At 38.1% G+C, this 15,307-nt stretch overlaps 1 protein-coding gene across 1 annotated transcript; it reads right to left on the reverse strand.

The window, feature by feature from the left end:
• Window positions 1-548: 548 nt before the first annotated feature.
• LOC145980720 (leucine-rich repeat-containing protein 58) lies at window positions 549-12,621 on the reverse strand. The gene is made up of 4 exons (XM_083113783.1): window positions 11,729-12,621; window positions 8,866-9,082; window positions 4,243-4,432; window positions 549-1,364 (listed from the first exon to the last, which is right to left on the reverse strand). Exons 1-4 carry the CDS (start codon window positions 12,220-12,222, stop codon window positions 1,195-1,197), a joined length of 1,071 nt encoding a protein of 356 aa, XP_082969909.1. The 5' UTR covers window positions 12,223-12,621; the 3' UTR covers window positions 549-1,194.
• Between the last annotated feature and the right edge of the window lie 2,686 nt (window positions 12,622-15,307).

Genomic DNA, 15,307 nt, shown 5'->3' on the forward strand with positions numbered 1-15,307 from the left:
CCTATAGGCACTGTACTCTGGTCAGCAGTTTCGCTCCTGTGAGTCATTGGTCTGCTTACAGCACCACCACACACTGGATCAAGGTCATAGTCAACCCAAGTTCTTTGGTACAGTACCCAGACATGATTTGAAGCTGCACCTCAAATATTTATTTGTACAAGATTTAGCATTATCCTTAATTTATGAGCATGAGTGTATAAGAGTAGCAGTGTTGCCAGATTATGGAAAGAATTTCTGCCCAATGGATGCTGGATGGACCAAAGTTGGAGGAAAACTCAATAAATGACCACTCTCTGAGATATGTAATGCCCATCCCTAATTTTGGGGAGAAATGAAAATAATGAATTTTCAGGAAATTTTCAAAATTTGGTATTTCTCCCTAGACCCCTAATTATTGCAGATTGTTATTTTTTCTCATTACATGTAAAAGTGATGATGCATAGTCCAAAATAATAAAATGTTTGTCACGTTGAATTTGTTATTGGAACACTAAAAGTTGGTCTTGTCTGAAACCTCATAGGCCAATAAGGCAAAAGAAATTAAAAAGATTAAAAAATTAATATACTTTTAATGCATAACCAATTTCCTAGCTTTGAAACCCAAGATTTATAACATAACAATAAAGTCCACCTGATAAATTTACAGAATGTGATCAAGTAACAACTTAGTGTGAAATTTATATTTGATCACTTTGGGACACAGCAAGTTTTCACAGAAGACTCGGCTCATGCCATGGGCCAACAACGAGGTCTGCACCTGGGCAACATGCCAAGGTGAGTACCTTTTATTAAATGGTCAGAAGTAGTTTATATCAAAATAGAGAAATTTGTCAACAAAGTGTATGAGAAAATATAAACCTTTTTATCACAAAATATATGAGACCCTTATGTGTACATCACAGGGTAAGTATCCAATCCTCATTTTTATTACATATATGAGCATTAGTGCCATTACTTCACAGCCTTTAAACACGTTCCTATACATAAAAATATCACCATGGTAATAAAATATCAGTATATACATACATAAATGATATTAGTTTTGAAGCAAACACTATTTTGTTCCAAATATATAAATCTATAATCAACAACAGCTTAGGTAATGAACAAATATCAACAAATTCTTGAATGCATTACTGGTTCTTAATGCTTATTTGATTACGATCTAAAGAGACACGTTTCCTCATTGTGTGTATTAGCCAAGTAGCACTTTCTTAACCATTGTGTCACTTGCCCCTGTGTATTCAGCTTCCGACTTACTCTCAATGCACTTAGATGAACACAAGTACTGAAGTAATGGTATTCTGTATTTCCCACAGAAATCCACAAACTTGATGTGCTCCACTCTCGTGTCAAAGAAAACTCCTACAAAATAGGAAAGAGCATTGGTTATTTGTTGCCTTTTGAATCATACGAGGGTCACTATTTATATTTTGAGCCTAACAATGAAAAAACAGGAATTTGGCATTGAAAACTGCTTTATTGTTTTTCGAAGTATTCTCCTTTATGGTCAATACACTTTCGCATTCGTTCGAACCATTTGTCAAAGCAGTTTTTCCAATCTTGAGACACCTCCATAATATGGTTTTTGAACGCATCAACGGCATCTTCCGCCGACGAAAATCGTTGTCCACGCAATTTATTCTTGACATTCGGGAACAAGAAGAAGTCATTGGGTGCCAAATCAGGACTGTACGGCAGATGACCCATCAATTCGATTTTTTGACTGTTCATAAAGTCGGTTGTTAGACGAGATGTGTGACAGCTGGCATTGTCTTGATGAAGAATGATCCGACGGCGTTTGTTTGTTTTCCGTATTTGACCGAAGACCTCTGGCAAACAAATTGTTGTGTACCATTCAGAGTTGACCGTTCTACGTTTCTCTAAAGCCACATGACCAGTTTTCTCGAAAAAACAGACAACCATTTGTTTTGATGTGCTTCGAGTGCGAACAACTTTTGTTGGATTGGGTTCATCTTGAAACACCCATACAGTCGACTGCTGTTTACGTTCCGGCTCATATGCATATCTCCATGATTCGTCACCTGTTACAATCTTATATACGTCTTTTGAAGCACCACGATTGTATTTATTGAGCATTTGTTTGCACCAATTGACGCGAGCGTCTTTTTGAGTTTTTGTCAAATTGTGTGGGATCCAACGAGAACATACCTTTCTCACAGCTAAATGATCATGTCATATTTTATATATGCTGGTGGAACTAATGCCTATGGTTGCCTCAATCTCACAGTATGTCACATGACGATCTTGCAGTATTAGGTTTTGCACAGCATTACTGTTTTCTTGAACAACAACTGATTTTGGACGACCTTCGCGAATCTCGTCGGTGAGCGAATGGCGGCCACGATTAAATTCGTTATACTAGCGTTTCACAGTGGCAAAGGATGGGGCTTCATCGCCAAATATGGAAGTAAGTTGATCGATGCACTCTTGTCTTGATAATCCACATCGAAAATCATAAAAAATCATCGCACGAAAATGTTCACGAGTTAATTCCATTTTATTGTTGTCGCGCAATCTCCAAGGCAACATAAACAACACAAATGAAGCTATTGACAAAACATTTGAAGTACGTTATGGTCAATAATGCCAGACGATTCCGTGCAAACGTCAAATCGCGCCTAACTTCAATCAGTGTTGCCAAGGCTCAAAATATAAATAGTGACCCTCGTAGATGTTAACATTAATGACCACTACAAGCTGATTAAATCCTTGTACACCTGCAACACCACCACAAATGGCCTCGCCAGAAATTTTTATACCAGAAAAAGGGGGTCAAGCTATTAATATAACTAGAAATAATTATAATAAACATACAATCATTAAGAACTAACAAATTTATTATATCATTGAGAAGACTCGTCTACTTTATGGATCTGGCATACTTAATTATTTATTCATGTTTATACAATTTGATACGTGTATTTTACATTGCTTTTCTGCCACTTTTGGCTAATTGTAGCGATGGGGATGAAATGGTCTAGATGAACAACACAAGTTTCACAAAACAAGCCAAGGTGTACTACATGGAGGAGGGGTTGATATTTGAGTTTAGTTATGCTACTTTGTTATACACACATCTTGTTCAAGAAAAATCTGAAAGCTAGGGGATATAAGCACGTAAAAATCTCATTTGAAGACTCAAGGAATAATTACTTGTTAAAAAGAACACAAAACCCACAAACAGCACGATAAAAGACACTTCAAAAAGTTAAGTTAAGTTAAAATATCTTTATGTGCATCTGTACAACCAAATGCACACATAATACTATATACAGTATAATGAGCTGTAGAGTTTGTGTGCTTCTGAGTGTGTCCAACTGAAAGTTTCATGGAGTATTCACACCAGAGTGACACACGCTACTTGGGAACAAGCCAATCGGCAGTAACACTTCACACCGTAGTGTCATGACGGACCACGCAAGCCTGTGTTCGAATGGTGGAATCCTCAATTGGCACATGTTGCCCGTCCGTTTGGTGTGAATTCTCCCTAAAATATATGCACTTCAAAAATACACCATGTGTATTTCTAAACTTTTAAAAGAAAACTGGTGTGTAGTGAAGCATGGTATAACACATGACCTTGTATATGTTGATACTACATATGTTCAACTTTATAATTTAATAATGTTGCTACGGTTTGTTGGTATCACACTGCTTGTATCTGTTCAGCATTAAGGGAGCTTTCAGACCAAAGGAACAGGCCCTTCACTCTGTAGGCAAGCATTCACTGTGTATGCGTGAACAAACCGAGGCAACATGATCCACGCCATTGAGAAAATGGCTCAATCTGAGCGACAAGCAACATGTGTAGCTTGTCATGTATCTTCGGTTCGAAAGGTTACATTGATTACTGTTAAGTGACATGTGTCGCTTCAGTCTGAAAGCTCACTGGGTGAGTGAGAGCAGGCTTGTCACGCTATCTACTGCAAAGTTGCTGGTTTTCTGGCATTTACATGCAGAGCATGCTAAATAGAGGTTAGAAATTTGTATTTTTCTTATTTAATGCTGAATTTCTGTCGCTCTTGGCTAATTTTGATGAGGATGAAATTTGTGAAAGAACTAAGCTGGACCCCCTAACCACACACAGCCGCCAAGGTGACTCTTGTGCAGAAAAAAAACTATAATAGTCTGTAATATGTATTTGTTTTCTTACAATAAAATGTTATTTCTTAACAAGCTATGCACAAAAAAAAATTAAATAAAATTAATTTGTCATTACCTCTGCATTTTGGGTTGACGCAACGATGAGCACAATTCAGATATTCCTCAAGGGTAGCTGGTAATTCTTCCGATTTGTAGCTTATATTGTTGATTTTGATCACACGTGCAGAGAGTTCAAGCAAGGTTGGTGGAGTGTGGGTCATATCTTTCACAAATCTTACAACCAGTGGATTGTCACGTAAGCTCAACTACAAAGAAAAACAATAACATGTGGGGTAATAAAAAGACATATCACACATGTAATATTTAAAGAAAAGAAGACATGAACTCTTCAACATCAACTGCAGTCCCTCTCGTGAACAATATACAATGAGAACTAAAAATAAATAATTATTACATGCAAAAAAAGTTATAATCTCCCAAATTCAGATTTGATTTTAAGAATGTTATTGAGACCTTCAAGGGAAAATATAGAAATATAATGGATGACATATATGTACTATTTATTATGGAAGAAGTACTGTGTTTAACTTGAAAGTTGAATTATTTTCATTTGTAGTGTTCAATATTTCTTACACATCGTTACGAACACATTAGTTCCCAATCATTAGTACACCAAGCAGGTGTACACAGAAGAGGGATTCCGCACCCTGAAGGATTCCGCATCCCACGTTTCCATCACGGAAAACCTCACCCGGCAAAACCTGCAGCTGTTTCACCAGGTAAGAAATAGTGGAACTTTTCAACGCGTGTGGACTTCGGATGGCAACATCCTGGCACTACACAACAACGCCACAGTTAAAATAGACAGCCTGGATGACCTAAACAAGTATGGAAAATGACAAACTCTGCCCTCGGTTGGCACTCGTTGCATATATTAACCACCGTAATCATTCACTCACTTCAATCATGTGCTTCTGAATCTTATATTTTTTAGTTTTACCTTTCTTCTTTAAATAATTTAATTTTTGTCTCACATATATTATATTTTTTTCAGTCATTTTATTAATAATGAGTTTCGTTGTTTCAAATGTAGGAAGGCAAGAGGTCAATGTGCAGTGTCAGTGCCAGATAGTTCGTTGGACACCCCTGAAAGATGTTCCCTGATATTTGCAAGAATGGTCACTCTCTCCCTTCCCCCCGAGGCCAAGGTCGAGACCACAATGCTGGGGCTGTAAATAGTTTTCCTCCCTCCCCGCCTGGTAATGAGCCGCCACCCCCCGTGACGTTACACAGGCTGAGCGTGGCAAACCGGAGATTCCTTGCAAACTTGTATCCGCACGTAGAAGACCTTGCTTTCCCCGAAAACGCAGAAAATATCACGGTGGGCCACGTCAATATTAACCGCATAAAGAACAAAATAGATGAAATCGCAGCTTCCCATATAATAAACTTCACATGCGTTGCAATCACCGAGACTTGGCTCGATGATTCCATTCCAGACAAACACGTTGAAATTGAAGGGTTCAAAATGTACAGACTTGATCGAGACTATCCTAAGCAAGGGGGAGGTATTATTGTTTACGTAAAAACAGCTGTAATATCGGAACTTATATATTCTGTGTCAGATGTAGACATTGAAGGATTGTGGGTGTCTTTAAAACTCAAACAGAATGACAAACCTTTAATTCTAGGATGCGTATATAGACATCCCAAGGCCCCCGTCACTTTTAATGAAAAACTAGAAAATATTTTGCAGTCATTTCCGGCTTGCCACGCTTCGGTTCTCGTTGGGGATACAAATCATGACGTCATGAAACCAACTGCAGCGGATAATGCATTTTTCGATACGATGGAATCAGCGGGGTACAAGCAGCTCGTTCGCCTGCCGACACGCGTCACCGACACGAGTGAGAGTCTCATAGATCACATTTTTACCAACAAGAAAGAATTGCATGATAAATCCGCCGTAGTAATGCATGATTTAAGCGATCATTTTCTGATATACACCTCAATTAACCTAAGGCCACAAAGATCTCCAAGAATACTCGTAACTAAGCGTTCTTTTAAAAATTTCCCTGAACAACAGTTCGTTGTACCCTTTCACAAAACAACAATGATGTCGGATATAAACGATAAGGTGACATATTTGCAGTCATTAATAACCGAAGCTCTGGATGTCTATGCGCCAATAAAAACGTTTCGTGTTAGGGGCAACAAGCGTCCCTGGATCACTGGCGGTCTTCTTAGATTGATATCACTCAAGAACCGGATGTTTAAGCGCGCACGTAGTCCAAATAATAATAATAATTACACGTGGGAACAATATAAGACCATAAGGAACTATGTAACAAAAACAGTAAAAGATGCGAAAAGAAATTATATCCTTACGCAGATCTATTCCGATAAATATTCAGGCAATAACAAATTCAAGATTTTCAGGTTCTTAACTGGAAATGATAGCAAAAGCCAATCCATCGCATCTATTGAACATAACAATGAAACAATTACGGAAGATGCGAGGGTGTCGAACGTCCTCAATGACCACTTTGCTAACGTCGGTAAGTCAATATCCAACACATTCACTAACAATTTAAGGGCGAAGAAAAATGAAAGTAGCAAACAAAATGAAAAAGACGCTAAATATCAAGAAACCAGCTTCAGTTTTAAGCCCGTCTCAAGTGATGACGTTATGAAAATTCTTCAAAAACTTAACCTCAGAAAAGGTCCAGATTTCAATGAAATAAGTAATCGCATAATATATCTACTCGCCCCATGGATTGTCGAACCTCTCACAGATATAATTAATTCATCCTTAAAAAGCGGAATCTTTCCTAACACTTGGAAACACGCAAGGGTCACACCTATATTTAAAGGGGGGTCCCCGACGCAAGTTAATAATTATCGCCCCATATCAATTACTTCCTCATTAAGCAGGATTCTTGAAAAGGTAATAGACAAGCAATTAGAACAATACTTACATTCTAACAATCTACTGACAGATAGACAGTTTGCTTTTAGAAAAAATCGCTCGACAGAATTACTCGTGCACGAACTGATACATAACTGGAGAAATATATTAGATCGTAAAGGGAAGCAATACATTGGCATTATTTCTCTAGATATCAGTAAAGCATTCGACAGTGTTCAACCAAATTTATTAATACAGAAATTACATCAGCAATTTAATTTCTCTGCCCTTGCATGCAACTGGATCGAAAGTTATTTATGGAATAGGAGTATCGACACAAAAGTAGGCAACTCGATTTCAAACCGTGTAAATGTATCTTTCGGTGTACCACAGGGATCTATTCTAGGTCCTAAACTGTTTAACATGTTTGTGAATGACATCGCAGACAGGGAATTTGGGTTTGAATTATATTTGTACGCAGATGACTGCCTCCTGTACTGCGCGTCAAGCAAATTAGAAAAAGTAATTTCAAATATTGAGGAAAATATGCCCGAAGTTCTTGAGTGGTATCAATCTAACATGTTGAAAGTGAACGAGTCTAAGACGCAAGTATTAATACTATCCAGTGAAAATAATAACAATACGCTAATTGACAACATTAAAATAGGAAATTTCAATATAAAACCATGTGAATCTCTAAAATATCTCGGTATGCACCTAGATAAAAGTTTATCCTTTTCACAACATGTAAAAAGAATGTGTTCACGCGCAGCACCTAAAATCAAGCAGTTTCAATTTGTCTGCAAATATGTACACCTTGCCCACAAATTAGCGTTCTACAAAGCATTTATTAGGCCGTTACTTGAATACTGTTCCTCTGTACTTTATGGGATTAATAGAAATAACACCACGAAACTAGAGAAAATGCAAATTTGGGCTATTCGTAGCATAAGAAATACAGCGCACACGACCTCACGTGCAAGCAGAGAAGAACTCCAATTACCCACGCTGGAATCCAGACGAAAATATGCATTTCTACTAAAAATTCACCAGGCAATTAACAAGCACCACCACTTATTAAAGGACAAAGTAATGATATCTAGTAATAGAAATTATCCCAATCTGCGATCCAACAACACCAACAGTATCCGAGTACCAAAATGTAACAAGGCAAGATACGGATCAAAATCCCTGTCATCACTGGCAAGTAAAGCGTGGAATCAACTGCCTGTAAATTGCAGAAAGGAGAGAAATTTGGCCACATTTAAACAACAAATTAGGACATTAATTTATGAATACTGACACTGTGCCTATTCTACCTCATTTCTTCCTTCATAAAACGTAGCTGCAAAAAATGTTTATTTTAGTCTATTTCTTATATTTTTCAATTATATAAATTTATAATATTCCATTGTATGTATACTTATAAACAAATAGCATAACTGTATATTAATTCATGTAGGGCAAAAAGCTGTTTTTGTTGTTCGGAATCAATGTAAAAAAAAATGTAAGCTTAATTGTAACCCTACTTTAATAATAATAAATAATAATAATGAGGTCAGAACTTCCCTCCTTTTGTACTTTATTTAACTGAGGAAAATACAATTATTTGGATACATTTGTATTCATAATTGCACAATACTTTTTCAGTAGTTAAAATGTTACTTTAAAAACTTTCAGGGTGCACCTATGACATGACATGTGCTTTTAATATCGGTTCATTTTCACTAAATATAGATGTAGGTACTGGAATAACATCATGACATGGGGACATGAACAAATATAAATATCTTGTTGTTAATTCTAAAGAGATGGATGATATTTACTCACCTCGGCAAGATATTTTAAAGCTATTATTTCTGGTGGGAGAGTTCTCAAACGGTTTTTGTGAAGAAGTAATGATTTCAAGTTATTCAAGTTGGCAATGGTTGATGGCAAACTCTCCAACATGTTGTCGCACAGAACAAGTACTTGCAGGAGCTTCAATTGCCCAAGAGAAGCAGGAACTTCAACCAGTCTATTTCCACCCATATACAGCACATGTAACCTACAATGAAACATTCAATAGAATAGGAAGACAACTTGGTGCTAGTGCCCCCTCTGAACCCCTGCTGCAGTGTATGTCTTCTATAGAGCAACCACAAACAAAAGAACCTTCGACGAAAAGTCTCCGTGCCCCTCCCCCTTCTTCTGTTCAACTCTGGCTATAAGGAAGCATGCTCCACTCTGCCCCTCCCCTCCAAGTGGGAGTATGGTGCACAGGAGTCCTGGGTCTGAGCAGTTTTTTTTTTTTTTTTTTTTGCTTGTGGTTCCACTACAGTTCTGATAACATGACACAAACCACAGTGTTTCTATGCCATTTAAATGTGTGCCTGTGACTACACAGAAATTTTCAATCCATGCATATTTTGCAAATGGGAACCAGTTTCATGTTATGTAAAACAAGATTGACAGTTTTTAAAAAAATAACGGTAACACTTTACTATACCGGAGATGGATTTCTTCAAATTTACAGGAGAAAGTACTTACGCAAATCATTTTCTGTAGCGTTGTTGATGTTCGGGAATGTAGTTTCCATCCATTTTAATGCAAATGCATGTGGTTTTCTACGAAAATCTATTTCCGACGTGCTATTGCTTCTGCTGACATTTGCTTTCTGCACGAGAGGCACAATACGCTCCCGTATTGTCTGTATATGCTAAATTGAATGAAAGGAGTGCTAATGGAACCTAACCTAACAGGCCTAACCTAACCTAGTAGGCATACCTCATCCCCGTGATGGTTCGTGGGGCTATCGTGAATTTTTGGGATGCCCGTGGAAGGTTTGTGGGAAATAAGGAACAACAGTAAGTACTCGTTATTGTAAGAAATAGACATTGTTTTCGTTAGAAATTCATTATTTCACCTAAAGAAATGTTCTATAATGCTGAATAGTACGTTAACAATGTAAAAAATTGCGAAATAAATCATTGATAGGTGTCTCCGGTATAGTAAAGTAGTACCAAAATAACAATTATCTGATGGACACTCGGTCACCAGACATGATAATAGGCTATGTTTTATTCTTATCCTAATGTTTAGATCAGTATGTTCTATCCAACACTTTGCAAAAGCAGTTATTTAAGTGGCTTTCTCTTATTGTAAGCCAGAATATAGGTATTGAATATACTTTGAATAAGAGTTTTTACATTACAAGAACCTTTATTACTTGAGAAATTTTAATGTGAAAGGAAGCTAGTAGAAGTTAACGAACTCATAATTTGAATCTTTTTCAAGCTTCTTTACTTGTGTACATACATAGAGAAAAAGGAAATGTAAAAATACTAATGTGAACAAACTTAACAGCTCTAACCTATTCACATAGCCTCTAATGCTATGTGCTTACTTGTCTGAGTAAAACACTAATGGAAAAACAGTGTACTTAAAAATAAATCTAACAATTCTGATATTTTACCAGCATTGTAAAGCATAAAATGGAGATTAAAAAATGTAAAGCAGTGAGAAAGAGCAGGTGTATACACACCACTTTATCCTTGACAATGTGCTGTATTCCCATTTTTGACTCTGCTGTCTGAATGGCAAGATGAACAAGAGCACTAACCTACTCGTGGAAGCATGTAGTAATCAGAATTTGCCCCACTACATGATTATTATATACTTATCGTAATCCAATATGTAACTGCATTATATCACCCAGCTTTTCGATTTTATTTCCAGATGTTACAATAAAAGAAAAGGAACTTGGGCACTTGCCAATTCAGTTTTCTATTTGGTTCAAATTGAATGCATGCAACGTGAAGCAAAAGAAGTTGGTAAATATGCCATATCACCCGAACGGATTTCTTCAAATTTACAGGAGAAATTACTTACTGAAATCAGTTTCTGTGGCATTGTCGAAGTTCTTCGAGGTATTTTATTTCGCGGAAACTGAAAACTTCAGCATAAAATGCTGCAGAACAAGAAATAATAACTTTTTATGTAAGGAACTTGCATTTTCTGTACAGCGACATTATGCCATTGTTTCCATTATGTATCTGCAGATGGCGCGAGCATCGAAAGTCACGCGGTCTCGCCAGTGTTTCCATATGCCTTTTTTTTAAAACTATGCTTACCTAACCTAACCTTGCTGGAAAAGGTCCGTGGGGCTATCGTGAATGGTTTCTTGGGACTATCCATCAATGGTTTCTGATGACATAATGAACATGAAAGTAGGTATTTTTCGGTTAAGGAGGTTGAAACACTGCGTACCCACTCCAAATCAACAAAACACAAGCACGCCGCACGATGATCCATGACGAGTGCACACAATATTGTCTGTTACCACAGCGGAACAAGCAAGAGAAATAATGACTCGTAATATGAGTTGGTGTTTTAAGTCCACTTTATGCACAGTAAGGCTAATCGGGACTGGACCTTCAGTTTAAAGTGGGGTCCGAACCACTTGTGCCTCCACCGGGTATCGAACCTGGGACCCCTTGATCACAAGGCAGCGACGCTACCACTGCGCCATTGGGGAGACCCCTCGTAATATGAAAAGTTGACACTATTTTATAGAAAAAGGCATAACTTCACCTTAAAGAATATTCCGCAATGCATGTTTTTTGTTTTTTTCTTTCTTTCAGAAACCAGTGAATAAATTTAATGACATCCTGCAACAACTGACTTTACCTCACAGCACACATGATGAACTTACCCTTGCAATTTCCATATACCTTTTGGTATATCAGAAATTCTGTTACCGCCCAAGTAAAGGTATTTGAGATTAGTAAGATCCAGTATTTGTTCAGGAAATCTTGTTAAGTTATTGCCACTAAAATTCAATTCTTTCAAGTTTGACAACCCACTGAAACTTTTGGGAAAGCAGTCTTCATCCAAACCATTATTCTTGATAATCAGTGTTGTTAAATTGCAACCCAGTAAAATTTCTGGTATATATCTCAGCCTGTTAGAACTCACGTCCACAGATTTCAAATTTTCGAACCTCCTGATATTTCCTGGTACAGTGTGTAGTTGGTTGTGATACAACAGAAGAGATTCTATGTTGTCTGTTGTTTTCTTGTCAGCACTCGCAAATGCATCTAAATTATGCTCCAACGACTTGTAATCCAACATTAAATACGAAAAATCCAAAACTTTACTTGAAAGTGGATTATCACTGTCACTGCTATCTGATGAATAACCTTCCATTTTGTCGTCTTCTTTCGCACTATTACAATTTTCCGACTGCCTCCACAGCAGATATCATCTTTCAGAGATGTCTCGATGTGACTCAGCAAATTTTACACTATTCAGCGCACACACCATTTCATGTCAACTTCAACACACCTTGTTTACAATTTTACTTTCCGCTTCAATGTTGGCTTACTAGGCACGCCCCTAACAGCTGAAAAAATTCGAACATCCTCAAACATATGTGTTCACTCAACAGGTGGATGGAGAACTGGTTAAAACGGCTGTGCTTCTGTTCGAAGCTGTTCGCGGAGAAGGAGATAATTTTTCAGCCTACGCATAGCTTTCAAATATCAATTGACGTGTTATCTCTACGGGAGGCGTGGTTACGATATTGCAACTTGTGGTCAGTACTCGCAGCGTGAATGGTAGTTTTTCCTGGCGAGAATAATTAGTGTGGTCTCTGTGTGTGTTTCAAGGACGTGTTGTGCACGTGTTAGATGGAGGAGGGTTCATCGTCCAACGCTAGCCACTAAGTCAGGATGACAAAAGGCAAAATGTACCTCTTGCAGTTGTAATTCTTTGTAGTTGTATTGTTGTTTTAAGTCCACTTTATGCACAGGAGATACATGGGCGTCCGGAAGGGGAGCATGCCCCCACTGGAAAATGAAAATCAACCAAAAATTATATGTATTTCACACATGTAATTTCATTTCAGCCACAATAATGTGTGTTAATTATTGCACAAACATGATAGATTCAAATTTAAACAATGTTTTTTGAGGGAAGAACACTATTATTGGGGAAAATATGCCACGTTGTCCCCCCCTGGAAAAAAAATACCTTCCTTGCCCCTCCCTGGAAAAAATTCTGCGGACGTCCATGAGGAGATATAAGCTAATTGGGACTTGACCTACAGTTTAAAAACCACTGTGCAATTTGTCTCGACCGGGTTTCGAACCCGGGATAGTATTTTTGTTATCCGTCAGTGACATGCTGCCAGAGCTTAACGATAAATTAATTATAATGATTGTAGCGCATCACCGCTGTTTTCTGGCTTTCTAGACGTCACGCCAGACGCAATTCTTTTCAAGTAGTTCTCTAATTGTCCTCACTCAACACTGACATTTCGGAGCTTCCACCAGGGATCGAACCCGAGACCGCTTGTCTCAATTACTCCATATGAATGATAGAATTGTTCCGGGTAACGAAGGCTAGTAATATATCCTTCCATTTGATTGTCCCTTTACCTTCCATCCTTCCTGTAAAAATGACGGTACAACGCAACATTAAATTGATCTGACTTCACAACTACAACGATGTCGTTTTATGTGGATGTTATGTTAGTTTCCAGTACTTGGATGTACGTGTCACTCTAATAAAAACACCCACTTAAATCAAGATTGAAATCTGCTTAGTCGGCATAATAATAATGATTATTTTAGTAATGCTTGCAACAGAACGTGATAAAAAGATGCTTTGGCAAACTTCCTACTATGACTCGACAAGATTCTCTCCTAAATTTACTGCGAAGAGAATTCGTGGAGCTTATCATTTCTGTAGAATGTAAATTCCAAGAAGACAAACTAGTTAATATCTGGTTCCGTAAAGGATTTGTATGCTGGTGACCTGGTGTAATGTTTATATTATGTTCATCCATTTATGTGGAAATATATTTCGAGAAATTGCTTGATTTCCATCACTACCTCGAACGAACGAAGGTCGACTTTCGATCTCGCAAGAGAAGATATCGGGTTCGAGTCCAGGTCTGTCCATGAATGTTACTTTGTGAATATGCCTTCACCCATGTTGTTAACATTATGCATCTTCATCGCCGCAATTAGCCAAACAAGGAAGAAAACCAACGCAAAATAACAAACATGCAAAAAATAAACATGGATAAAGACATTGTGGCTCTAAATAGAAGTATAACAGTGTAGAGTAAATTGATATATGCAGCTTATGCAAGGTGCAGCTGAAAATATATACTGAGAAAAATCGCAGCAAACTCGGATACAATCATTTGTCCCCGAGTGTCTCCGCATGCCGGATCTATAAACTGCAAAACCACGCAGGGGAAGGGGGAGCGGGGAAGAGCAAATAGCTAAACAAACCTTGAGAAGGCCCTTGTAAAAAAAATAGACGTAGTTATTTGTCCAGCACCGCAAAGCAGAGAAGAAAAGATCACCGAAACATTATGACTTCATTACTAGAAGTCCAACACGGCGGAGCAAGGGACGAAAAGCCCCATGGATAGAATGAAATTACTATTTACTTTGGGTGCCCTCGAACCTGATTTGCTTACCTAACCACTAATGCACACCAAACACAACACATGACGAACTGATAGCAAAAAACAGAGCCATTACAGAAATATTATGAAACAGCTGAATTGCTCTTTAAATTAAGCACACCCAGGAGATGTACTACGTAGAACTTTCAGCGAAAAATGCAGGCTGGACCAGGACTCGAACCTGGGTCTCTGGCGTACCGTGTCATTCGACGATTCCACACAGGTAAAACAGCGGCAGCGAAAAATCAGGCAAAGCTAGGCCGGCTCGATAGCTCAGTGTTAGAGAGACGGGGTTCGAGTCCTGGTCGAGCCCGCATTTTTCGCTGGAAGTTCTACGTAGCCGAATTGTTGTCTCTTTAAACAACTCTCAAAATAAATGTATCAAAAAATTGCATCTGCACATGATTTTACAAAACTTCTGTATGAAGGATACAATACTTAGCTCTCCAGAGGCACGCCGACCTCCGTGGCGAAGTGGTTATCACAGCGCGGTACAACAGGGGTACCGGATTCGAATTCGGGTCTGGACATGGGTGTTCTATGTCAGTGTTGCTTCATCAATTAAACGTGGCACCAATTTTTCGAGATGTGTGTGTGTGTGTGTCGTAAATGTCGGCAATAGCTTTGACATTTCCTTTCACAATTACATGTATTTATATAAAATGGGGCCTTCAGTAATATTTTGCGGGAGGGCCCAAAATTTGTACACCCGGTACTGCATATGCGTAACTTCCTTTTCTTGCTTCCTTGTCAAATACTTAAATATTACGTCTCTACTTTCGCTCTCTTGGGAGAAAGTAGACGCCACGC

Source organism: Lepisma saccharinum, chromosome 28 (assembly GCF_977018435.1).
Source record: "Lepisma saccharinum chromosome 28, izLepSacc3.1, whole genome shotgun sequence".
Lineage (NCBI taxonomy): Eukaryota > Metazoa > Arthropoda > Insecta > Zygentoma > Lepismatidae > Lepisma > Lepisma saccharinum.

What these genes read in the sequence shown, in the direction of transcription:
- LOC145980720 (XM_083113783.1), bottom strand. Translation starts at nt 12,222, where the DNA reads ATGGAAGGTTATTCATCAGATAGCAGTGACAGTGATAATCCACTTTCA. An exon ending in GGTATATGGAAATTGCAAGG is followed by an intron (nt 9,083 to 11,728) that starts GTAAGTTCATCA and finishes GTTTCATTGTAG; the next exon opens with GTTACATGTGCTGTATATGG. An exon ending in CGTCAACCCAAAATGCAGAG is followed by an intron (nt 1,365 to 4,242) that starts GTAATGACAAAT and finishes CCTATTTTGTAG; the next exon opens with GAGTTTTCTTTGACACGAGA.